The sequence below is a fragment of the Aplidium turbinatum genome, chromosome 16 (assembly GCF_918807975.1).
Source record: "Aplidium turbinatum chromosome 16, kaAplTurb1.1, whole genome shotgun sequence".
In the NCBI taxonomy this organism is placed as follows: Eukaryota; Metazoa; Chordata; class Ascidiacea; order Aplousobranchia; family Polyclinidae; genus Aplidium; species Aplidium turbinatum.
The window spans coordinates 10909092-10933954 of record NC_137487.1 but is presented as its reverse complement, the minus strand read 5'-3'; the positions used below and the strand labels follow the sequence as shown (position 1 = coordinate 10933954).

The window sequence follows — 24863 nt, the reverse complement described above, 5'->3', positions numbered from 1 at the left end:
TTGTTCCAGCACTTAAATTTTAGACAGAGTGTTTGCCGTTTTTTTTCTTCCTCCTCCCCCCAAAAAACGTGTTTTTTAAAAAAATTATGAAAAACAAAAAAAACGACTCACATTTCTAATCACGAGTTTTACAAACATGTGAACCTGTCAGAGTTAATACCATAAAACACAAAAGACAAATGCAAAAAAAGATTACAAAATAATAATTCCCTTGATAATAATATAAATGATAAATTTCCATAAAATAATATAGCAATCAGCTTTTATATAGCTCCACACTCTCAGTTGACATCTGCTGTTTTATGTTTTAACTTATTGAATATTTACTAAAATTGATTGATCTGATAAACTAAAACTGGATAACTATGAGTTAACTCAACCATTGTGACAAGCTCGTTTTTTTATGCTGTACTTTTAAATAATCAAATGAGATTGTAAATTGTGTAACTTTGATTTGCAGTAAAGGACGTCGGTGACTGTTTTTATGGAAATTACGGCAAATATATTTCAACTGTAGACGTCATTAGGCTTTTTGACAACGACAGGTGTCAAAACTTACGAGGGAAGCCAAAAATTTTCATCTTTCAATTCTGCCGCGGCGGTAAGTGCTTTAAAATTGCGGTTGGCGCAACAAAGCTAGTCTCATGTTTTTCTGAACTCTTGAGATAATTATTGCTCGACTCTTTGCTCATTATTGGTTGATGAGGTGCTCAGGGCTGCGATTTTTTCTTTCTTGTCGAACGACCAAAAATTCTGCGTTGGTTTGTCGAATAGTAATATGACGTCACAAGAGTCAGATTATAAGCGTTTGGCAGCGAGTTACCGCACAAGTTGTGTGGTATCAGAGTCACTTACTTAAGCTTTTAATCGCACGCTGGTTGAGTGATTGCAAAGGAGTATCAAGCGCTAAGTTATGTACTACCGGACATGTATACTAATTGCCCTCGAAATTAGCTTGTATCTACGACGGCAAAAACATTGCCGTCGCCAAATCAACAAACCTTGGATTACGGCGGCAATTGCCGTATGCTTTAATGTTTAATCAAACGAAATTTTATGCGTTTCTTCATCGCGATACCGGCTTATTGTTACGCAAAAGTTATTTTTTCATCGAATGCTTATTGTTTACCGATGTCGTTGCGAATATAAATTATAGTGAAAGAAGATACAGTTAAAAAGTAGAATTTACCTGCTATAGATTATCAAACAGAAGGAAAAGTTAGTGTGGTATTTTGCAAAATTTGTAAAGAATTTTATGACGGAAACAAACTGGAATTAGAAAAGCTACGGGATCAAGTTAAAAAAGTAGTACGAAATTCGATAAATGGTTCTTGGGCAGTAAAGTAATGCTTCCGATCATATGGCATCGCGCGTTCATGAACGGGCAGTTTCGCGTCTTCCAGTATTCTGGTGACGACGCGACAACCTCATCCTCCGATACAGCATCTGATAATTCCGATTCTGACAGCTAGTTCTTTATCAAACAGACTCGTGTTTGCTCGCAGTATCCCAATTGTGCCGAAATTATGTTAGTGTAAACGTAAATCGAGGCAATCATCTCGCAGTGAGCTATTAATTTGTTACCGGTACCTGGTTGAACAATTAACGTTATTTTATGATAATTCAATTCAACGTCGCTAGATGTCGAATTAATGTAAAACAAACGTAAATTTCTTCTTGGGCATTGATACGCAGGCATCAAAATTCGTTATTTTTGCATTGCGACTTCACGTCTGTAGACGTTGAATCAATGTAAAAACGACGGGTTTTGCTAGCTAGGTTGTGTGCTTTTGTGAATGCAAGTGCAAAATCGCCCATTACGTAATCACAGAAACCCTTTTAGTGGAAGGAAGTCGAGTTGCAACCGTGTTTATCTGTCTACTATTCTTTATTCACATTGCAAAAAAATTCTCCATTCTTGGAACAACAAGTGCATAAGTCAGACATAAATACAAACTTGCATAGACCTTGACAAGTAAAAGTAGCCTATTTGGAAGAAAGTTAGAAACCCGTTGTGTCGAATAGCACGAAACGTATGTGGCGAAATATTTGATGCCAGGCGTTAGAACTTCGATCAAAGCATTTCCCGCAGTGTTCAAAATGTTCCTTTCCATAAAAATAGCGGCTTTTTTCATCTGTATTTCTGCACGTCTGGTCGGAAACTAGGCTGTTTTTTACATGTGGAAAACTTTCATAGCAAGTATCCAACAGTCATTTTACCAGAGCAATATTGTTAATTAGCTCAAACTGCGAAATACAAACTGGCATAGGCGTTGACAAGTCAACGTAGCCTAGGTTATTTCATCTATAAAAGAAACCCGTTGTGTCGAATAGCACGAAACGTGTGTTGCTAAATGTTTGATGCCAGGCGTTGGAACTTCGATCAAAGCATTCTCCCGCAGTGTTCAAAATGGCGGCGCTGACGCCTTGGGAGTTTCTCGTGTGAAGCGTCGCTTTTAGATCTTGCTTTGAAGTACCTGGCGCAAGAAAGTTTACGTAAGTCAGCACTCTTATGATTGCATCACGTGATGCCCCCCCCCTGATTGTTCCTCGACCTGACGATGTTTAGTCCTCTCTCAGTTTTTTTTCCTTTTTATTTTCCTTTTTTTTTTTTTGTAAGGCACGGCGTTTGTCGAATAGTGATGGCGCGTGTCGAGTGACCTCGTCACTGAAAAAGGCAAAAATCGCAGCCCTGGAGGTGCTTATTTATTGCTGTGAGTGTGACTTGTGGTTGTTGAGTGACCTTGCACGACATCTCATACTGGCGTTTCAGATAAAGTGTGCCATTGTGAACATTATCAATTTACGTTCATTACATACTCTTGATATAGCACCATACTACTTGTAATAAATTACACTTTTGTATATACACTGTTCCACTGTGCACTCTTGTTCAAGCTGTCAGTAAACGACTATACTTTTTGTGCCTTTTAAATCCCATTTTCAACTTTTTGCTGTACACATCGAAGAGATTGTTACTGCTGTATTTACTTTAGATGTTGCTGACAAAGGTGTAAAGACCAGCAAAGACGAACACGACTTGGCCTGTGATCCATCCACCCCTATGTCATTACCTAAAGGTATTTTATCATTCGAGTACTTGCTATGTTGTATTTCTGTTTTAAACTGATACAACCTGTCAACCTTGCTTGATCTTTATTGTCGGTTGGGTTTGACTGTTTTCGATTTTTCTTTATGAAAGTTTTGTCAAACATTTTTTATTATAGTCTTACTTTCTTATTTGGTATTTGCCAAACAAACGTTAGAACAGATTCGCCCGTGTGTTACCTTCCATGATCCCATGAGTTTATTCAACCTCCATGATCCCATGAGTTTGTTCAACTTCCATGATCCCATGAGTTTATTCAACTTCCATGATCCCATGAGTTTTTTCAACTTCCATGATCCCATGAGTTTGTTCAACTTCCATGATCCCATGAGTTTATTCAACTTCCATGATCCCATGAGTTTATTCAACTTCCATGATCCCATGAGTTTGTTCAACTTCCATGATCCCATGAGTTTGTTCAACTTCCGTGATCCCATGAGTTTATTCAACTTCCATGATCCCATGAGTTTATTCAACTTCCATGATCCTATGAGTTCATTCAACTTCCATGATCCCATGAGTTTATTCAACTTCCAGCTTTTTCTTTCATATTGGGACTTTCTCATGTGGGGTTGGCTGCGGGAAATCCTAGATAGGCTAGCCCAGATACGGATCTTGCAACCGACACCCAATGTCACCGCAGATCATTGGGAGACAGTCATCATAGATCCGCCGCCAATGTGTAAAACCTGGCTGGAGGCTTCCAACTCTACCAAGCTTTCCCCCGTTACCCGTGATATCATCGCTGTTTGGCTTTGTGTGGTCCAGGTCCAAATTGAGACAAAAGCCATTCGCATGTATGGTTGTTAAAGGTGGTCATTGCTACGCCAGGTCTACGCACGCACTCTTGGCCAGCACCATGTCTACTGCGGTCCAACAAGGTCGAAACCTGCTGCTTCAGATGAACTGGTTGCAATGGGCTGCCGGGTGCTCTGTTTATCGTGGCCCCGTCAGGCACTGCTCTCTCGCCAAAAAGTATTTGCTGTTGGGGACTTTTGCGTGTGTCTATTAACCCCAGGAGTTGTTAGGCATGAGCCTATCTTTCAGCCTGGGTTCACCTCTACACCACGTTGCATCTTCATAGAGATGGGGGCTTAACAAATTTAGCTCCCTAGACACTCCGATTTCGTAGAGGTAGGAGGCCACCAAGTGTATCGTATAGAACAAAACAGGTATAAAAATATTATCCACCTTCAGTGTCTTAGCCAGGACCCAGTCACAACCCATTTTCAAAAAGTCTGCGACCTAGAGGTTAAGAACCACTGCTTTACAAACTGCTAGTGTGAGGTTAAATCGTTTTCTCAGTACTGCAATCGCCAGTCCATCAAATTAATCTAAGTTTACTAAACGCACGAGATATAGCAGTAATGCAGTATTCTTGTGCAGGGTTGTCTAGTAATAATGAACTGGCCAACGTGCAACGCCCTAAATCTGTCCACAGATTATCTCATATTGAAGTGCTCAGTAACCAAGCTTCAAGCAGGATACCTCACAGCCCACTAATGCAACAACGTCCTCATTGATTGGCTAAACGAAAACTGCTTGGACTAATAGCGTCATACGAAACAACAAAAACTTAGTTTTCATACCCCAGTACAATTTTTTTGTGCAACTACGCGTAGAAAATTATATTGTCTTTTCTTAGTTACAGTGTATTCACGTTAGTTTAGCATCACTTGTAGGTAGTGTCAGCTAGCTAATCTTCCAAGTATGATGTAAATAGCGTTTAACGTTTTGTATCAGATGCTCTTAGTCGTCTGCTACCGCACAAAGACGCTGCTGATGGAGACGTACATCTTCCCACTAGGTCGGATGTTCTTGTAGCCTATGCAACACAGCAAGGTATGCGTAAGAAATTGTCTTCCTGCATCTACTTCAAAGAAGCCTGTCTTAATTTTTGTTTTATTTAAAGGTGCACTGCAACGAAAATACATGGCTTTTGTATTTGTTGATCTTTCTGAAATAAAGCGTTTTTCAGCAATTTGTTTATTTTTTGTTTTGTCATTACTTAAAACATCTGAAAAAACTAATTTTGGTTTAAATGATTCTGATAGGTCAAAAATTTTAATGTCATTATCGGGTGGAGACACTGTACCCAAGGTGTTCTGTTTCGCCTCCAAACACACAAAACAAGTCGTGGAGGCTACATATACACTCATACAGCAAACAATTTAGGGATAATATTGTCGTACCGTATTATTTGATGTCTATCGGTCAAAATACTCCATCTGCTGCAGCGACCTGCAGATTATAAATACGCTCCCGGTTGTACTAACCGGAGAATCGTCAAAAGGGTATCCTTTCATCGTTTACCTTGAAATAATGAAGACAATCTGAATCCATGAATCTCGGCGATAAAACCCAAAGACCCACCTGTAAACAAGCACTGCCCGGGGTGCAGCGATCATTTTCTTGCCAGCGATTACCAACGTGATCTACGAGCAGAGCTACAGGGTGCCAAACCCAGACACCTGCTCATCCCTGAAGCTGTTCTTTCTATGTTTGATTTTTCAAGATATGTGAAAGCCACTGTCACTGCAGTGCTTTTCAAAGCTGCTGGCCAGGGTTGTGCATTGGCGGGCTGTGTTCGTTTTGGCTACCACGACGTCATTCTCCTGGCAACATTCGCTCTTGATTATTGTCAGCATCTGTCAGATCTTCAGTGAATCAATAGAGCCTACAATGACTTATAGATTAATTTCTTGCGTTTTTTTGGTGACTGTAGAGGAGACTATCACAAGATGTTGAAATGATTACTAGCTTTTATTTCCGGTGCAATTTTGTGCGTTTTAAACTTTTGTACGGTATCCCACAAAATTCTTCATTTCATTTAATATGCTTCTGTGTTGTGCCATTTACTATTAAACAGGTATGTATAGTTTTATCTGTTTCAGCCCCCCTTGATAAAGTCAGTCGTGCCGACTGACGAAACGTCGAAAATAAAAAGCTACTTATCATTTCAACATCTTGTGATAGTCCAGTCTACAGTCACCGGAAGAACCCAAAACATTAATTTATCATTGAAGTGTCTGGTAAAGACTGAACAGTCTCATTCTGTAATTATACAATGACCTATGCGACGTTTCCAAGGCAAACGCGTGAAGCTGCTATCTTGGTTGCCACCCGATGACGTCACAAGAAACATAGCGCCATCTGATGGCCGATTTTCGTTTCGTCTTATTTACCAAACAGAAAGATATGCAAAAAAAAAATCGAAAAAGATGATACTTTAATACAAAAGAACCATCAAAGAAATTAAATTTTTCACTTTACAGGTTCCCTTTAATTAATATCATGATTTAAAAAAATATTAACAGCCAAGTAAACAGTAAATTCCCCAAATTTTAGAGTTTTGTTTGCTTTGACAACTAAAACGTAGATTTATTTTTCTTGAAATGATCTGATTTGTTTTTATGTTCCATGAAATGTGTCCTACAGTCTACCGTATAGAGCCTATTGATTTCCGATCACGAACGATATTTCTGATTCAGGAAATCTTTCCTTCCGATCATGGTTTACCAATGCCATCGTCAATGTGTTTTCAAGAAAAGCTCACAATAAAAACTTGTGTGATATGCTTAAAGAGGTAACGCATGAAATGGTTTTTATTTTCGTTATATCTTTAGAAATCTACGAAAACGAAACATTTAATTGTTTTATCTTCATGTACTGCAAAACTCATAGTGCTTATGCCGTTTGACATTTGTCTTCAGTGAGATTTTAACATAAAATTTTCGAACGATTGAAGAAAATCTCAACCTCCTCTCGGTACACTGCTCAAGTGCTCAATGCTGATATGTACAACAAGCTCCACTTTTACTGCTTCGTAATCCACTGAAGTGTAATCCACCACGCAATCCCAGGCGGTTGAATGGCGCACCGAATTAATCGTTGGCTTTGTAATAATGCAAACCTGGTTCGACACCCGGCTTGAGACCTGGTTGTTGATAAACACTGCTCACCTCTACCCAGGATGTATTAAATTGAGTGGGCGTAGCTGTGATGAGAACCTTAATGATTAGGTCATTCTCCGAAGCTCAGTAACTGAGTATGAGATCACCTTTACTTTTTTGATTCACTGAAGTTTGTTTCAGGTGAAACGAGGCTTGGCTGAGAGAGTTTCCTCAACCGATCACGCCAACACACACGAGTGCAAGGAAATGGCGGATATCCGAGATGTCTTGTTAAAAAACGTTTATTTCTTTCCTGGTCATCCTTAAGGTTATTTCTCGTCGTTTGACACTGCTAAAACAAAATTGAATCTGAACAATACCCGATATTTGGGTCTGCTACTATTCGGTGAGTCCGATTCGGTGAGTTCCTAACCTGTAACCCCTAACCATAAAACGGTAATGATAATTAGGCTACGGTACCCAATAATTTAAAAAAAAATTGAAAAAATCACCTAATAGAGATCGGACTCACCGAAACGGGCCATTCCGCGATATTTCGACCCACGCTTACTGCATGCAGCGTTCGACAAAACAGGGACCGTATACCGATTACTCATCCCACTTTCACGTCATGCATTCGTGAGTGTTAGTTTCGTAAGCATTTATGCATTCACTCAAGATCCTGCGTTGTTAGAGTCATGGGGATGAGTTGACTAGAAGAATATTATTGTACAGTTTCACAATGCAAAGTGCCTATCGTGCTTGTTTGGTTCATGGAAAATGAGAGAAAACTTTCTATCGAGACGAAGCATCTCCGTAACTTCTTTTATTTGACTTTCTAATTGATGTCCGCGTATCCAGGCTTACGCCCTGTGGTTAAAGATTTAGATTAAGTCGATGAGAAGGCAATGAAGCCCGTCTTCGTGTCCACCTTCTTTATGTGTTTAATTAAGCACCCCTTTAAGTGTCTTGTCAAATACACAGCCGCATGTTCTTGAGCAGTGTCGAACCGGCGCCCTTTCGAGTGGTATGCCAGGGCTCTCAATACTCGGCTATGAAGCTGGCAAGCCGATGTGCGGTTTCAAGCAAAGACAAACTGTGGAAGTAGCCGACTATATTTCAAAGCTTCTGATCAAATTGCTCGAGATGAACAAGGCATCACGAACAGACGTCGTGGAACTAGCCACGATGAAGATGTGCTCGTACGCAAGTAAGCTTTGTCGCATCCTGGTTGTGTGATGATTGTAGTCACCACGCAACGTAAGCCTTCGCTCCATCGCCGCAATTTAAATTGTTTAACTGATGTTTATGCTGAATTTGTTATGTATCGGTCATATATTATGAGAAAGTTATGTATTATTGCTTAGAAAATGTATGTGATCGTGAACTCACCTGTTTAACTTTTTCTTTTCTTTTAATAACGAGCGAAATCTGTTCTCTCTAACTTGCTTTGTTGTCCAATTGATTGAGTTTCGCATTTAGCAGCGTGGTCGTTGCTTACTTCACAATGTAGATTTTAACGACTTGTTTTCTTGCCTGATGTTGCGAGTTAGTTGTGGTAATAGCGAATTACACTGGCTTTCTGAACACAGTTCCCTAGTCATGTGCTATGACGAATGGTGTTGATATCAGTGAGTCGTTCTTTAATGCGGCTCTTTTGTTTGGCTTGGGGGGCTGGCTGTTCAGTTTGTTCCGAAAGCTAGTGCAATTCGCTATTACTACAGCAAACTCGCAGCATCAGGCTAAAACAGGTCGTTAAGATCTACATTGTGAACTGCTTCGTTGAATTTCGTGTTTAAAGTATCTGCTTGTCCCAGGCAACGATATACTTGTGTATTATAGTTTCTTGATGGATGCTGTTTCTGCTGTTGTTTTTGTTGACATCTGCTGGGCTTTTTGAGCTTTTTTGAGCTGGGCTCTTTTGAGCTTTTTTCTTAGGGACTGGCTATTGTCGGAAGTTTCAGTTAATAGAAAAGTTCAGTTCAGTTAATAGAAAGGCAAACATCGTTGTGAGATTTGAATTTGCAACTTCAGGAATAACTTGCTGGTATTGCGTTGACCGAGGCACTCGACCTGCAAAAAACTAACCAAAGCATTGTTATGCTTTTGGAACACCAGCTGTTAACCCCATCAACCACTTTTCTGTTTTGGGGCAACTATCAAGATTCCAGTTGCATGCATTGCTCTTACGTTTTTTCAATTACTGTACATATCACTATGTCCAACGCTTCTTCATGGCATCCAGTAAAATTGTAAAGCTGTTTCTCCGCGCAAATATATTTTTTTTAAATTTTAACGCGACTTTGTTTATTGATTTTTAACTCGCGTGTAAGTAGTGTAAATATTGTATATGTTTGGGATAATATCGCAATTGTACTGTGCTACGTGATCGGGTAATCCATTTTTTATCCCTTGCTGTTCAATATCACGTATTTCACGTACAAAAACTAGTGCCTAGGACCTAGGTAAAGGAATCGCTTCGCTATATGTTTGTTGAATCATTTTTGTAGCCTGAAAATGTAATTATTTGATAGTGCGACGATAGTGCTTTATCGGCTTGTCACATTTCTGATGATATTAACGCGATACTTTGTTGAAGGGCTCATATAGGTTCGTTAATGCTAGGCTGTTATTGAACTGTGTTGTTGAAAGCTAAACCACCTTCCTGTTGTTGAAACACTTTCCAACATGGCGGGTAAGTTGCATGCAGTTTGCACGACGAAAACTATTTCGTTTCGTTAAAAAAAAAGTAGTTTGACTCCGTAGTCCTTTTTCAAATGTAGCTTATAGCAAATGTATTTTTCAAATGTAGATCAAAAAATTCTTCCAAAAGTATGTCAGTTTAGCACTTGTTGAGGATAGTTTAAATTCCAAACCGCTCCATGAATCGTGTTTATGCTTCCCACACTCAACTCAATTTTGTTTGCAAGTTGTAGATTTTTAATTGCCGGACCGATGTCATCGTTGTCACGTCGATGATCTTTTTAATTACAGTAAAAGTGCGTCACTGAAAGTATGACAAACATTCGGTGCTTCATTTTGGTAGCTTATTTTCAAACTGACTGTATTCCTTTGTTTTTCCAATTGCAACATTAAGATTTACCAAAAGTTGGTCAAATTTGAGCATCATGGCTTTTGTATTTCTTGAAAGATTCAAAATTGAAAGTGTTCTCGTTTTTTTTCACCCACTATATCATGTCCACTTAGAACAATAATGTAATTTACAATCTTTTGTATAAATTTATGATGATTATTGGATATCAAGTTTCTTTATAAACGACAAATAGATTCTCCCTGTGTATCAATAGTTAGTAAGTTGCTCTATTAACAATGATTAGATTTGATCTATTTATCAATATGACAATGAAAAGCTTGTACATTGACATTTGTACAGTGTTTTGGGAAAAAAATTCTAAATGCTGTTAATTTCAGAAAAAAATTATGATGAAGTGTTGAGAAAAGGAATAATTAGTGTCAGAGATTGGAAACCTTTTGCTCGAACTATGCTGAAGATTTCTAGAGATGACATACAAGTTATAGAGGATGATCACAAGGGAGACTTTGCAGAACAACGTATTAAAATGGTGGAGAAATGGGAAAAGCGTTTGGATGCAGACTGTGAGTGTCCGTTGTGGAAATATTAGATTGTCTAATCCGATAGCTCAATATGGTTAATGGAATGCACTATGCAGTTTAGTGAACTGAATACTAGCAAGAGCAAGCAATAACTTTTAAAATTTTTCTGTGCTTGAAGCTATCCTTCATGTGGCTCCGGCCTGAAGTTGACTTCGAAGGATACAGCTGTTATCAAATAGGCTACGAGAATAAGACGTTTTTCAAAAGGAACTTTGCCTAGTTTAATCCCTAATCTGTTGATGTCAGAATCAGAATGTTGTCAGAAGTACTGTATATACTCCAACTTTAGCAACGCCTATGGATGCAATTTTAATTAACATCAAAGTATCGAACGAAAGTGATCAAGCAGAAAGTTATTTTGCTGTGTTATGCAAAATAAGTTGACTAGAAACACATCATTGCTCTTAGACACATCCAATCGAAGCAATGAAGAACCCTCTCCCGAGTTGCTTGAGAGAAAAATGCACGAGTTTCATGGTGGGAGTGCAGCTCGTCAACCTACGCTTTCATCGCCACAGTAAGTGGGTTGCCATATGCATTTGTAGACGACATATGAACTTGTTCTTGTAACACTTGTCAAAATGTTGAATTTCAAATGTTTAAACTTTGTTGGTGTAAGAAGTCTTATGCTTCAGTGCCATTTGTTTTCATATATATGTATATCAGTAATTTTGTAGAATACGTTCATCATTGTTACAAAGACACATTGAAAGTTCGAGTTTGCTGCATATACTCTACCATTAAAATAAACTGATTAAATTATTAGGCTACTTGTTTAACTTTAAATGGTATCGTGAAAATGCACTCAGCATTTGGTGCATGCGTTTGCACTTAGCGTTTGGTGCATTTTTCTGTCATTCTTAGCTTAAAAAATGTTCTGTCATACCCAAATCTTAGGGTTGAATTGACAATGTTGCTTTCCCGGAAGCGATTCGCATTCTGCAGACCAGTGTCTATGAAGAAACCCATTAACCAGACGATTGACATTAGCACCAGGCTTGCAATAAATTAAGTTGCATAATCACTTTGCCTGAGGAAGTAACGAGGTCACTTGTCCCTTTTTATTAAGGGACCACATTCAGAAATGTCTCTTCATTTTAGTGTTACGTTGCAGCAGTTAAATAAAGCATGCGATGCAGAATGTCAGACAATTGCGTTAGCTCCTCGCAGCAACTTACAATGTATAGATTATTTGAGGTTTGTAAAACTTCACTGTTTGTTTCATTTTTAGGGAGTTTGTTGACCTACGTGGGAATCACGCGAGATCACGGGAAGGTTTAACTCATGCAGGTTGGTTAGGATCTGGAAGCTAAAAACAAACGATTGTAAGCTGTTAAGGGTCGGGGCAAAACTATTGTAAACTTATTGTTCAACAGAGTTATTTACTTTTCTAGGAACAGTTGCAATGCTCATCTTGTGAATGAGAAAGTAAAAGACATAAACACAGGCTACGAGTTGTTTTATTGCTTCGCTTACATTTCGCATAGCCTACATTGGAAACAAGTAAGCTCAATGCAAATAAATCACAATCTGAAGTTTCAAAAATACTTTGTATGTGGTATTTCTAGCATAGGGCTACCACTTACTATATTTGATGCACAATCGCTAACAAATTTGTCTCGATCACGTTGACGAATTCTTGCATGCCAAACACCTTCATTATCTATGGCAGGGGTCCGCAAATACTTTTTGGTGCTACTCAAAAAGCAATCGTTCGAAATCTTCGCGACCCAAAGGTTTCGGAATGCGCAAAACACTTTGCAAATTAATATCAATTCCAATACGGTCGTCCCCGCTTATTAAGGCCACATCGGGACCGGAAGATTTTGGCTTATTAAGCGGGGAATAATTTTCTACCACTACCTTCAGTAATTCCGGAATGGACCAAATTGGGCTTAATAAGCGGGTGGACCTATTAACCGTGTGCTTCGTCGTCGTGCAAGCCTCTTGGGCCGAGGGTCTACTCTATCCTTTTACCGCCCCAGATTCAAGATGTTCCCGGACTACACTGGAAGGCTACTAGAGAGCAGCCAGTTTTTAGTTTCATCATCCATAACACGCAGACCTTCCACTCCGTTAGGTGGTTTGAAGATGTACAATCATTGATGATGTGGTCTGCGGTCTGTTCCTCATCGGCACCACAATCACAGGAGGAGGAGGAAGAGGCCGATTCCTCATTGGTGCATATGGTTGAGCGGAAAAGCCCGACGCCCGTACGAAGACAGTTGAGGCGCACTCATGCTTGTCTTTGTAGTGTCAGGCCGATGGGGCATGTGTCGGCGTCGGAGATGAACGAATGGAGTCTGGTGGTACTTGACTTCCCTTCAGAATTCCATTTATAGTCCGCCCAAGTAGCCGCAGAGATGAAGTTCATCTGCTTCGTTGATCAGAAGTTGAGCGACTGGCACGAATGGGTGTCTTGATTTCAGTCGATGGGGGTGCTGGTTTGGGGGAGCAGAGATCTTGTGATGGAGAAGATGGTTAGGCTCTAGTCATAGGCGCCGACTTTTCAAAAAACCTTGGGGGGGCGAGAAAGGTGATGGCGTCATAACCATAACGCTATTTTACTCAATCGAAATAGTCTTTGATTTGCTGTCTTGTTTATATTGACACCTAGGTCGCAAACCGAACTTATTAGAACCGCTGCTTGAAACGGTTAGTTTTACGCATGCAGTACGCCTAGTCGTAAAAATTTTGATATTGTTAGCTCATAATTGGACAGTTGGAAAACAAGCCGATTCATTTCCTTTTCGTGCGAGTGAATAACAACGATCAAGACAGTGAAGTTATCGAAATAAAACGCAAAAATCATGATTTCAAGCAGAGTGGAAACCCGCTATCAGTTTTATTAACCTCGTTTCGCTCGTTTTGCTAATTACTTACCTTCAAAGCGTTACCAACGGCGAAGTTCTCTTATGTTTTTTATCGAAAGTCTTTTATCGAGTACCGTATATACTCGAGTATAGATCGAGATTTTCGCAAGTGATTTTCACCTCAAAAAGACAGGTTCAACTTACACACGGGACAAGCTGTTGTCCCCAGCTCGGCAGCTTTCAAAAATTAAAGCATTTTTGCTGCGGCAAAATCATTGCCGACGTAGATTACGGAGTGTGAAATGGCGTCGGCCGAATTAAAAGTTTTGAATACGTTTATTTGCAGTGATTCAAACTTAATTTTCAAATTTAATGATTTCTTGTCAATTCTAAACTTTATGCACTTGTTGAGCAATATGCAAAGCTCACGAGACAAAACAGCAGAAAGAGCTGTTTTAAAAAATCAATTCTTTTATTTTTGCGTGTAAGATATAATCGTTCTTATTACCGGTACGTAACATTCCATGATCGTTGAAGTCGGTGTCAAACCTTTGTGGCCGCATAAAACAATGATGTCAGGTTGGCTAGGTGATAATAGCGTTAAGAGAAGTCGTTAATGCAGGCAATATCTGCGACCAAGACCATTAAACACCTTTTCTTTTATCGGTTTTCGATTTAATTCTCACACATTGTGAACAAAATAATGCTGTTGAATCATAATTGATTTCACAGCGGGAAGACCTCGTTGAAAATAGAGCGTCTAATTTAGCTGGTTTACGTAATACTGCAGTGAATAGTTACGTGACTATTCTAGCAGCGCAAGTTACTCTATCATCTACGTACTTTGAAATTTCCATACGGTATGATTTCCAAGCTGTATTCACGTAATTGTTCGTTGTGTCGTAGTTTCAACTCGATAAAGTTTGCTAAAATCGATTTCATGTTTGAAGTCACAAAAAATCTAACGGAGGTTTGGATAACTCGTGAAATTAGAATAATTATTCAACCTCGCATTCGCTTTTTCGCTACCACGCGTTTTGACTTTGAAGCTGCGTCTCACGCGCGGTAAGATAAGCAGTGTGTGACTGTGAGCGTGCGTGCCGTGCGCATCTCAGTAGTAATCACGTTCCGGAGAAAGCCATGCGATCAGCTGCTGTTTTGCGGGCAAGAGAAACGCAGGCTGTTTTTCGTTTTTGGCATTCTATAAGTCCGTTTAAATGATCTAAATCTCTCGCGAAGTACTTTATCTAAGAAACACCACTTGTAATAGCCACTTTTGTTGCCCCTCAACCATAAATTTACGGGGGGCGTCGCCCCCCGGCCCCCCCGGAAGTCGGCGCGTATGGCTCTAGTGCCCGTCGGTCAAGAAACAGAGTGGCTTCTTTGCGACGAAGCTCAGCAGGTTGGATGCCAGCGAGAGTGGCAAAATTGTCCAATGGTGTGGGACGCATGCATCCGGTCACTGTGCGCAGGGCGCTGTTTATGGCAGTGTCGATGTTATGGCAGTGAGCACTGCGGCACCAAACAGGTGCACAGTACTCTGCTGAAGAGTAGACAAGAGCTAAGGCTGCTATACGCAAAGTGTCAGCACTCGCCCCCCAGCTGGAGCCTGCCAGGCGTTTGAGTAGTGCAGCGCGGGATGTTATTTTCTTGCGCAGTGACACCAAATGGTGGTGGTATGTGTACGATCTGTCATAGTGCCACCCCAAGATATTTTGGTTCGGGGCAGAAGGACAGAAGTTATCCATTGTAGCTCACGATCAACTTCCCGATTGTGTAGGTGGAAAGCTGCCGCCAATGTTTTGGTTTCGCTGAGTTTCAGTCGCCAGTTCTGGAGATAAGTTGAGAGAGTTTTCATGCCCTGCCTCAAGGTGGCTATATAACCGTGGGCTTAACTACTGTACTGCAATCGAAAGTATAAATTTTCTTGTAGCCTACCAAATCGTACGAAACTCAGCACATCAAAGACTGTATGATTGTATTTATTTTTACATACAAGTTATATCTATGGTAAGTTTAAACCGTTTTGCGACCCACTGTGGATGGTCTGACCCACTATTTGCGGACCCATGATCTATGGTAGTCTATAAATTTAGGACACATCCAAACCTAGGCTAAGACAAAGCTGATTACCACGTCGTTGTCTTTTCTCACGTACGTTGTGATGGTTCTGTAGACCAGTGGTTCTCCTTTTTCGCTGAGGCCCAAAAGTCATTTTTTATTTTGCTGGAATGGTTTTCGCGGCCCATGTGTAACCTCGCAACCTTGCTCACTGCTGTTTCTCGCTCTTAGCCATGTCACATCATATTCCCCATTGTGCAGTCTATATTTTTTCATAAACCAAACAGCACTTGCAGTAACATTAACTTATAACATCAGCAAATGTTAACTAAAACATGGAAATGCATTAGTTGTGTGTTTGACGGTTCCTTAAAGATGCGCAGTGCAACAAAAAGTGACAGAATGCAACAAATGACATTCAGTTGAAGCTTAAGGGCAGAACCAAAAACAGTTTGTAGGTAGCAGACTCTAAACTATTGTGTTGGTCTGTATTCTGTACAAGAGGGAGAGACTTTATTTTCCTCTAGACTAGAGATATCGAAGGGAAATGTTTATTCTCCCCTGCAATCAAACGCTGAAGGAAGAAAACTATTGTCAAGAAGTTTCAGCAAAATGATGCCCGGCAGATATATAGGAAAATGAATACTTGAAATGCGTCAACTGACGCACTTGGTAGTTCGAGTGTCAAAATCCCGGACATTTAAGCACGTTTTAATATTTCTCCGTGATACAGATTTGAATCCTTAATTTCCTGTCATGTCAGGGAAAATCCTGGCGTAAATAGCGTCTGTGAATCAATAAAACACTTTTCATGTATCAAATGAGCGTTGCAGCTATTGTTTGGAATAATTGAGACTATTACAACAATCAGCATAATCTTGTCTCATGATGTTTTACAAACAAAGCGACTTTAATAAAAACTGCGTTTATTTATTTACAGCCGTTGCAGCTGAAGCAGACAATGAGGAGACGAATCGACTTGAAGATCTTGGAGGACGAACAGAAGCTGGCAGATTTTAGTTTAGGGAAAAACCTACCGACTTTCCAAGACCAGTGCTACTTCAAGCACTATATAAACAAAGACTTCTACTTTATATCAGACTTTCCAAAACAATCCAGCATATTTTTGTGGCGGGAAAGAACAGCCGTGCTTGCTGTTACTTTCTTTTGTAGCAATAGTTTAAGCTCAGTTTTCAGTTTCTTTTCTAGCTTACTGCTACTTTGTTGTATTTTCCATGTTAACGACTGGTACGGAATTGTATCGCGTTTTGTTTCATGTTATGAAAACTTCAAAACGATTGAAATCAGCTGAAAAGTGCCTTAAACACTCTCTTCGCATTATTTCGTTGGTTCTCGGTGCAGTTGTGTTTTTGTTGTTTTGTTATATGTGTGAGCCCTTACTACTGAGCAGTTGGTTACAATTCATTATCCTATATTTGCCTAACATTATGCACTTGACGCTAGAAATTGGATGGTTATCACTAATGTTCTATATTTTATATCGCTAACTGTCTTAGTCCTACTGTTGCAAGATTGTAAATTTGTCTTCGTTTGAGCTTAAAAAAATTGAGGCCAGATTCATGAAAGCGAAATAAGAAAGCGCTCGTTATTTACCCAGAAAGTTTAACTGTCGGGTTCATTTCTGGCTTCAAATCGCTTGCAACGTTCAGGCCTAAATTAAAGGTCTGTGGTCTACTTAGAACTCTTAGGTTATCGTACAACTTTGCACTATCGCTCACTAACAGCACGCAAGTTGTTTCGTTTTCTGTTTCTTTTTTATCATTATCATCCAAATTTGGTTTTGTCCCCACTGGTGGGGGGTGCGGCCGATTCCTTTATTGCAGCATTTATCTTCACTCCTGTTCTCCATCTCATTCTGTCCATCGCATCTACCTTCTGTCCGACCTTACCGCCTCATTCTTCATCTGTTCTTTTCATGTTTTACAATCTCACTGTTAGTAATTACAAGTTGAAATTTCTCCTATGAATGAATTTGTATGCATTGTTGTGTGTACGAAATTGAATTCTCAAACACAGCCATGTCATTCCATCAAGATGTGTTTGTGTTTCAATTGAAAAGAAGTTTTATATTCTATGCAGATAATTAATCGCTTTAAAAAGTTTCTGTAATTTGCGTGTTTTTATCATTGCATGGCTGGTGCTATGAGTGTTCAATTGTAATAAGAGTTAAAATGCCGAGATGCTTTTCCTGCTTTTTGTGACCACCTGATATAATTGCACGTGTGAACCCTTTGTATACATGCATTGTTGAATCATCCTTTTAGCGTGAACATGCGATTGTTTTATTTATTAACGTGGAATTGACGCGATAGGAATATGTACATTGTACATGCTTTATTATGGCGACAATAGTGCTTTGTCGACTGGTCACATTAATGATATACTTCGTTGAAGGGCTTACAAAGATTCGTTAGATGCTAGGTTGTTCTTGAACTGTGTTGTTGGAGACTAAACTGCTTTTACTAACGGATAAAACACTTCCCAACATGGCCGCTTCTTCAAACGGTAAGTGGCATGTGTGCTAGTTCGCACGGCACGGTTATTTTCTTATTCAATTTGCAAGGTTGCACAGCACAGTTTTTTAATCAACTTAAAGCACTAAAGATGGCAACGGTTTGGTTTTTCTAACGCTTGCTATACATGAGTTTACCTCTTGCATTTAGCCTTTCGATCGTTAATCAGACCGGGCCTTTTTACCATTTTCCTGTTATATTCAGTGCCATAATATTCTAATTTGCTATATTTTTTGCGTATATTTTTAAAATTATCATCCTACTACTTTCTTAACAACAACTAAGTTTGCTTTATGTGTCGGCATTGTGGGTATGAAACATGCCCAAAATACTACGTATTTGTTACCTGTCTGCTGCATGGGAACATGCTTTAAAAATATAACTTCAGGTCAAATATTTTTAGTGGGTTGATGTAGAAACTTCTTTGTCGTGACTATAAAATCGTGGACCTGGATAGTAAAGTGAAAATTGCATAGGTTTATGGTGACTATGAGATATCAAACTAGTCCATTCACAATGATTAAAGTTTATTTATATATCATTATTCTAACTATAAGAACTTGTACATTGAAATGCGTACAGTACACTGCATTGGAACTTTTTTTCAAAATGTTTCTTGCAGGGCAAACCCCTCTTCAATATGATCAAGTGTTGAGAAAAGGAATAATTGGTGTCAGAGATTGGAAACCTTTTGCTCGAACTAAGTTGAAGCTTTCTAAAGATGACATACAAATTATAGAGGAAGATCACAAGGGAGACTTTGCAGGACTACGTTATGAAATGGTGATGAAATGGGAAGAGCGTTTGAATGCAGAATGTGAGTGGCCACTGTGGAAATATTAGATTGTCTAATCCATCATCATCATGAATCATCAATCATCATCCATTTTTCTTCAAAGAAGCCTGGTCTTTATCCCGAAACATCAGGGTCAACCAGTTGTCTGCAACGATTCCTCCATCTCTTTCTGTTGTTGGTATTTTCAATTTTCAGGTTTCTATCGTTCATGTCATCTTTCTCGGTGCCATCCCATCCTTTGGCCTTCCTTTTCTCAGCTTTTCCTGTCACTACCTTGTTCCAGACTCGCATTGTCAAATTGTTCTCATCCATTCGTTCAAAATGTCCAACCCATCTCAGACGATGACCACGCAAGTACTCTTCAATATTCTCAACATCAATCCACTCCCTCAAGAGATCGTTTTGTTGTACTACACATCACACGAACCATCCTCATTTCTGTCATTTACATTCTCCTAATATCTGCCCTCTTCATCGCCCAGCTTTCACTTCCATAACACATCACGCTTCTTACACACGTTTTGTACAACCTTGCTTTCAATCTGCGAGAAAGCATTTTGCCACAAAGTGTTCCTGACAACTCTTTAAACTTTTTCCAACCCGCACGTATCCTTGCCGTCACAGCTTTGTGCAATTATGTATTTCTAGCATATTTCCAAGATAGCAGAACTCCGTAACAACTTCTATCTCATCGCATCCCAATGTCACATGCTTCTCGTACGTGTCATCAGCTACAATATCCTCACATCTTCTACACTTAAAACGCATCCCACTCATCAACCTTCCTTGAATGCCTAAACATCTCTTGTGCATCTAATACTTGCATTTAATGCACTGAATAGAATTGTTCATTACTTTCATGCCACATATTGCGCATGGATCCATAACATTGACTGCCAATACCTCATTTGTACATTTTATACTTGTTCTCATTGGTTTCGTTTTATTCACATTCGCTTTTAAACCTTTGTTTTCCAATGCATTTTTCCATCCGACATATTTTTCTTCCACCTCTTTCCAACTGTCTCCCATAAGCACTAAATTGTCAGTGTACAAAAATTCTTTCATTGTCTTATCCAGTTCATCTGTTAAAGCATCTATAACCATTACAAAAAGCAACGGACTGAGTACTGAACCTTGATAGATTGTCCAATCCGATAGTTCAATATGTTTAATGGTGTTATCCACTTCGGTGAACTGAACATTAATAAGACCATGATGTGGCGATGATGATGCACTTTGCATGCAATTTTTAAATTACATTCATTATTGATGTTATCAATATTATCATTATATTATTATCATTTGATTAATAAATTGCATAATGTAATGTAAAAATGTAATGCAATTTATTACCTGCATTATATTTTTTCTGGGAAAAACATTAAATATTTTAGTGCAGTAAGTACTTGAGACAATGTTAAAGTGTAAAATGTGTTTTATCTTCACAAGAACATTGCTCCGTGTACACACCACGAAAACAGTTTATCGTTGACATATGGACGACTCATGTATCGTATTTAATTTTGTGTAAGTTATTATGTTCAGTGCTTAAGTTTATTGAATTTCCAGTGGGAATTATATTTGTGTTCTAGGAAAATCTAATAATGCCTGACCATTAACCTAATCAGAAATATCATAAAAAGTGACTGATTTGGTTGTCGAATGTGGCTTGCGAAAGACATACATTTTGTAAATACTTCGACCTTGCGTTTGTCTCCTTTCTATTAAGCATATACGTGCCTGTGCCTGAGCCGCATGGAAAAACTTTCTTGTTGTCAAGTGCTAAAAATATTGCTTGCTTTCAGACGAATTGAATCACAGCAATGAAAGACCATCCCCAGAATTGCTGATGCGAAAAATGCACCAATATCATAGTGAAGATTCAACCAATGATCAAACGCGAGCTCAACCCAAGCTTCCATCTCCACAGTGAGTTGATTGTTCTGCGCTTTCAATGTGAGGGGGGCTCTTGTAACCTTTTTAAAGAAGTTTGGTTTTCAATTTTTCAGCTTCGTTAGTTTAAGAATCCCAATGCCTTATTACCATTATTTTCATACAACTCAAAATTTTTCAGAAGGTGTTCGGATTTCGAAAGTTACTTGAAAGATCAATGGGAAAGATACAAGTCTATCGACCTGAATTTGTTGAAAAATATGTATCAAATTAAAAACAGGTACTGCAATAAGCTATTTCTACGGTATTGTCTACTTAGTGCATGTTATTGTCTGCTAGTCATGTCAAGCTATCTAAGTCATAATTTACCTGCTAAGTGCTAACTAAGGACATACCATGGCCGCATGGCGAACTTTATACACAGGCCATGCCAACGTACAGCTTCAAATTTGACTGGGGGTCGATCTGTTAGCAGCCAAAATTGCCTGTATTATGGTCTTTCTGTATATTTTGTGTCATTGTAAACTACTTTTTTGCTATTACCCTACCAACAACGGTCTAGATTTTGGCAGTTGAGTTAGAAATCCAAAAAGCGTCTAGCAACACTGTTAATAGAAATATTTAGTTTTGCAGTGATTTGAGATCCAGTAATCACATTTTGACAACTTGTATTCTCAAAACTATCATTTTGAAAGATTATGAAGTAAATTTAGCTTTGAGTTTAAAATGGAAATTACATCAGCCTCTGGTTCGCACATTGGCAAGACCTGTGGGACATACCTTGTCCGCCCTCTTTTTTTGGGGAGCCCCATTCAAACCTTTTTCTTCACTTTAATGTCACGTTGCAGGAATCAAAAAGAAAACTTCAAGTTTGGTTAAACTTCACTGATTATATCGTTTTAGAGAGTTTGTGGACTTTTGTGAGTTGTATCTGTATGTGGATCAAAAGAAAATATGGGGAGATTTAACTCTCGCAGGTTAGTTGTGATTTGTGAAATCCACTTGAGATTGATGATGTTCTAAACTTACCTTACGCGGTTGTAGAAAGTATTCTTTGTTGATTCTTAATATTTTATCACTGCTGTTATGCTCTTTGAGTATGTCACTGTATTTACGCATTAAATTATTAGATATGTAAACATAGGCGTCGAAATAGGGCGTCGAAATAGCCGTGAAACGAGGGTGGGCAAAATATGTTTTTCCCACCCTGTTTTCATGACACTTATAAAGTGTTAAAGCTTTGGAAGAGAGTTTGCTTTGTTGAACCATAGAGAAATAAAACATAGTAACTTTAGCGGATTTAACATACTTTATTTTACACAAAATATAACATAATTAAAATAAATAAACTCAAACGTTTTTGACACGTACGTGTGTCCTCATCAGGAATTAAATCTGCAATACATAAAATGAAAATCTTACGATTTTGATCTTACGATTTTTCGTTTTATGTATTGCAGATTTAATTCCTGATGAGGACACACGTACGTGTCGAAAACGTTTGAGTTTATTTATTTTAATTATGTTATATTTTGTGTAAAATAAAGTATGTTAAATCCGCTAAAGTTACTATGTTTTATTTCTTTATAAAGTGTTCGTTACAATTATTTCCATTTTTGTTAAACGCTGAATTATCCAACCAACTGCAGCGCAACTTCTTGTTTTACGCTATGTCTCTCGCTAGGTATCTGACAGAACAAAGCAATTCCGCAACAACGCTGCGTTGAAAAAAATCGTTTGGGTACGATTTGATCTTTTCTCCGAATGGTCTCACTTTCGTTACGTCATAATCAAATTTCAGTTCCGGGTCAGCGTAAGGCAGGGGTTCTTAACCTTTTTTCCCTTATTACCCATTTCTGTCCAGATCAAAGTCCCATTACCCAAAATCTAATTTTATCTATTTTACCATATTAAAAATATAAAACAGCGTTATTCAACAAAAACAACATTTAACGTAAAGAACGGCATCAATAGTTTCAGTGAGACATTTGCGCTTTTTTTTTGTGTACAATTGATGCAATATTGGGTGCGATTTTGGATACTGCACAAAGCAAATCTGACTTCAGATCTAACAGCTTGTTTCAAAATTTTGACTTCAAAGCAACAACACTTGAAAATGCTGATTCACAGAGATAAGTGGAAGGGAACATAGTCAACAATGTTAGTGGTTTTGCACAACATTTGGATATGCTTTTCCCATCATTTTCCCAAGTTTTCATCTTCAAAAGAATATAGCTCGCTCGTCTCAACACTAACTCTAAATGTACACTTAGCTATATAAACTACTTCAAACAACTGCTAACAGCAACGCAGCCATCAAGCTTGCTTATAAAACAACTGTAACTGAACTGATTATACAAGAAAAATCTTACTATTATGTCGCAAAAATGAAATACATAAAACCGTAGCTAACTGCTCTAGGCTGCTGCTGAGCTGAGTCGGAGTCTGCCTCGCTTTCTGACCTAGTCTTGTTCTAAAACGATCCCTGTTCCATATCTAGAAAGCTAAAACCTCAATTGCTAAGGTAACAGGGATCAGTAAGTCAGTAGATGTAACAGAAAATATATTTCGCATTTGTTAGTGCGTCGTCAGTTCCGATAAAGGGCAGTTAAAACCTACAAGTAATGTTTTTAATAACAACTTAACTGCCCTTTATCAGAACTGACGATAAACTAACAAGTGCGAAATATATTTTCTGTTACATCTACTGACTTACTGATCCCTGTTACCTTAGCAATTGAGGTTTTAGCTTACATAAAACCGGCAACAAAAATGATGCGAAAAATAAATCACTATGACGAAACAATTCTAAAAATGATAAAATATCACTGTGCTTGTTTGGTTGTTTTGAACGGACTCAAATAATAAAAAAAGCATAAGCAATAAAGCAACTTTACCACTTACAGCTGTGACATTGTTTGTTACATCTATAATTCTAAATATTCTGGTTCAGCTGATTACCCACCTGCTATCCTGAAATTACCCACATGTGGGTAATTACCCATAGGTTAAGAACCACTGGCGTAAGGGAATATGAAAAAGTTGGTCGAATAAACCTTTTTCTGTTCAGGACTACTTTACAACTGAACTCGTGCTGCGTGTTTGAATGACCACATTGTACCAGGCCTCGAAATTCGTTTTTGTTGACGGCGGACAAATGTGTCCGGTCTGAGCTGCTATCTCGGCGGACAAATTAAGTCTTACGGCGGACGCACCAGTTTTAGCGTCGATGGTCATACTTAATCACTTTATCTTGATAATTCTTCGCCATTTGAGAACTATAGCCTAACTACAGTTTAGAAGGCTTTTTAGAATTTCAAGAGTCAAAGCGCCGTGTAGCTGTATAATGCGCCGCATAACTGATTAACTTCCACCGAACGAGTTCGTTTGGCTTCTTGCGTCACAATGCTCTGGACACGAGTCGGAAAACTTCTACACTAACGTTACTATTTTCTGCTGTGCAAAGTTTCACTAGGCTTTTTTCTTTGGGTTAATTTTTGTGTGTCATGTGAGCGAAAGTGAATTTTCCCTGGGCCTTTTCTTCCTTACTGTAATATCAAAACTTAACAAATTTTGCTGCATCTTGCTGTAGTAGCCTACTCGTATAATCTAATTTTATAACCAACCTTGCCATCAATATTACTCGGAGATCAAAGCCAGACATTGTGACGAAAGACTTGAACTTAGTTGCGCGTGATCAGTGTCGAAGTACCCGTACCCCCATTGCTTTTTAGCGAAGAATTCATCTTTGTTACGCTGATTCAATGTCACCAATCGTTGAAGCAACGTAAAAATCGAAAGTTTTTCTGCTTCAACGGAAGCTAAGAGATACAGTATTTATATTTTCTACATGCGTGCTACAATGCGCGGGAAATTATATTCTTGCAACAAATGTTCGTGCTATGCAATGACCATTTATATCGTCATTTCTCGGCGGACAAATATGACCGATCACCGATCTAGATGGTACTTCCGGCGGACATCACATGCTGTGACGGCGGACATGTTCGGTTGTCCGCCGTGAATTTCGAGGCCTGTTGTACGTAAGCTTGGCGCGGTACAAAACCGCAATATCCGCACAGTCAGCAGTCACCTGTCTGAACATTTTGCAACAAATCCGAAGGC

The 24863-nt window shown here is 38.8% G+C and overlaps 3 protein-coding genes and 1 pseudogene across 6 annotated transcripts in view; 3 read left to right on the top strand and 1 right to left on the bottom strand.

Annotated features, from left to right (window-relative positions):
• LOC145785517 (uncharacterized) overlaps positions 1-9601 on the top strand; it is a 28520-nt gene extending 18919 nt beyond the window's left edge. Inside the window, exons 13-17 of the mRNA XM_082597174.1 lie at positions 461-601; positions 2997-3080; positions 4853-4951; positions 6601-6695; positions 7204-9601. Coding sequence (XP_082453300.1) covers positions 461-601; positions 2997-3080; positions 4853-4951; positions 6601-6695; positions 7204-7329 — 545 coding nt within the window. The 3' untranslated portion in view covers positions 7330-9601. The remainder of the gene's footprint in view (positions 1-460; positions 602-2996; positions 3081-4852; positions 4952-6600; positions 6696-7203) is intronic.
• On the top strand, positions 9599-17927 carry LOC145785520 (uncharacterized). The gene is made up of 5 exons (XM_082597178.1): positions 9599-9697; positions 10435-10620; positions 11047-11155; positions 11870-11928; positions 16453-17927. The coding sequence occupies exons 1-5, from the start codon at positions 9691-9693 to the stop codon at positions 16530-16532; spliced, it is 441 nt and encodes a 146-aa protein (XP_082453304.1). The 5' UTR covers positions 9599-9690; the 3' UTR covers positions 16533-17927.
• Positions 17898-24863, top strand: part of LOC145785518 (uncharacterized) — a 23089-nt gene continuing 16123 nt past the window's right edge. For all 4 annotated transcript variants that reach the window (XR_014291184.1, XM_082597177.1, XM_082597176.1 and 1 more), the window contains exons 1-5: positions 17898-18038; positions 18669-18863; positions 20651-20774; positions 20920-21018; positions 21642-21715. Coding sequence is in view for 3 of the 4 variants with exons in the window: in XM_082597177.1 (XP_082453303.1) it covers positions 18020-18038; positions 18669-18863; positions 20651-20774; positions 20920-21018; positions 21642-21715 (511 nt within the window). In the remaining variant the exon portion in view is untranslated. The remainder of the gene's footprint in view (positions 18039-18668; positions 18864-20650; positions 20775-20919; positions 21019-21641; positions 21716-24863) is intronic.
• LOC145785869 (uncharacterized) lies at positions 19219-19949 on the bottom strand (annotated as a pseudogene).

Bases quoted from the DNA above. Each gene is read 5' to 3' on its own strand.
- LOC145785520 (XM_082597178.1), top strand. The intron at 10,621-11,046 runs GTGAGTGTCCGT...CATTGCTCTTAG, and splicing joins AAAGCGTTTGGATGCAGACT to ACACATCCAATCGAAGCAAT. The intron at 11,929-16,452 runs GTTGGTTAGGAT...ATTTATTTACAG, and splicing joins GGAAGGTTTAACTCATGCAG to CCGTTGCAGCTGAAGCAGAC.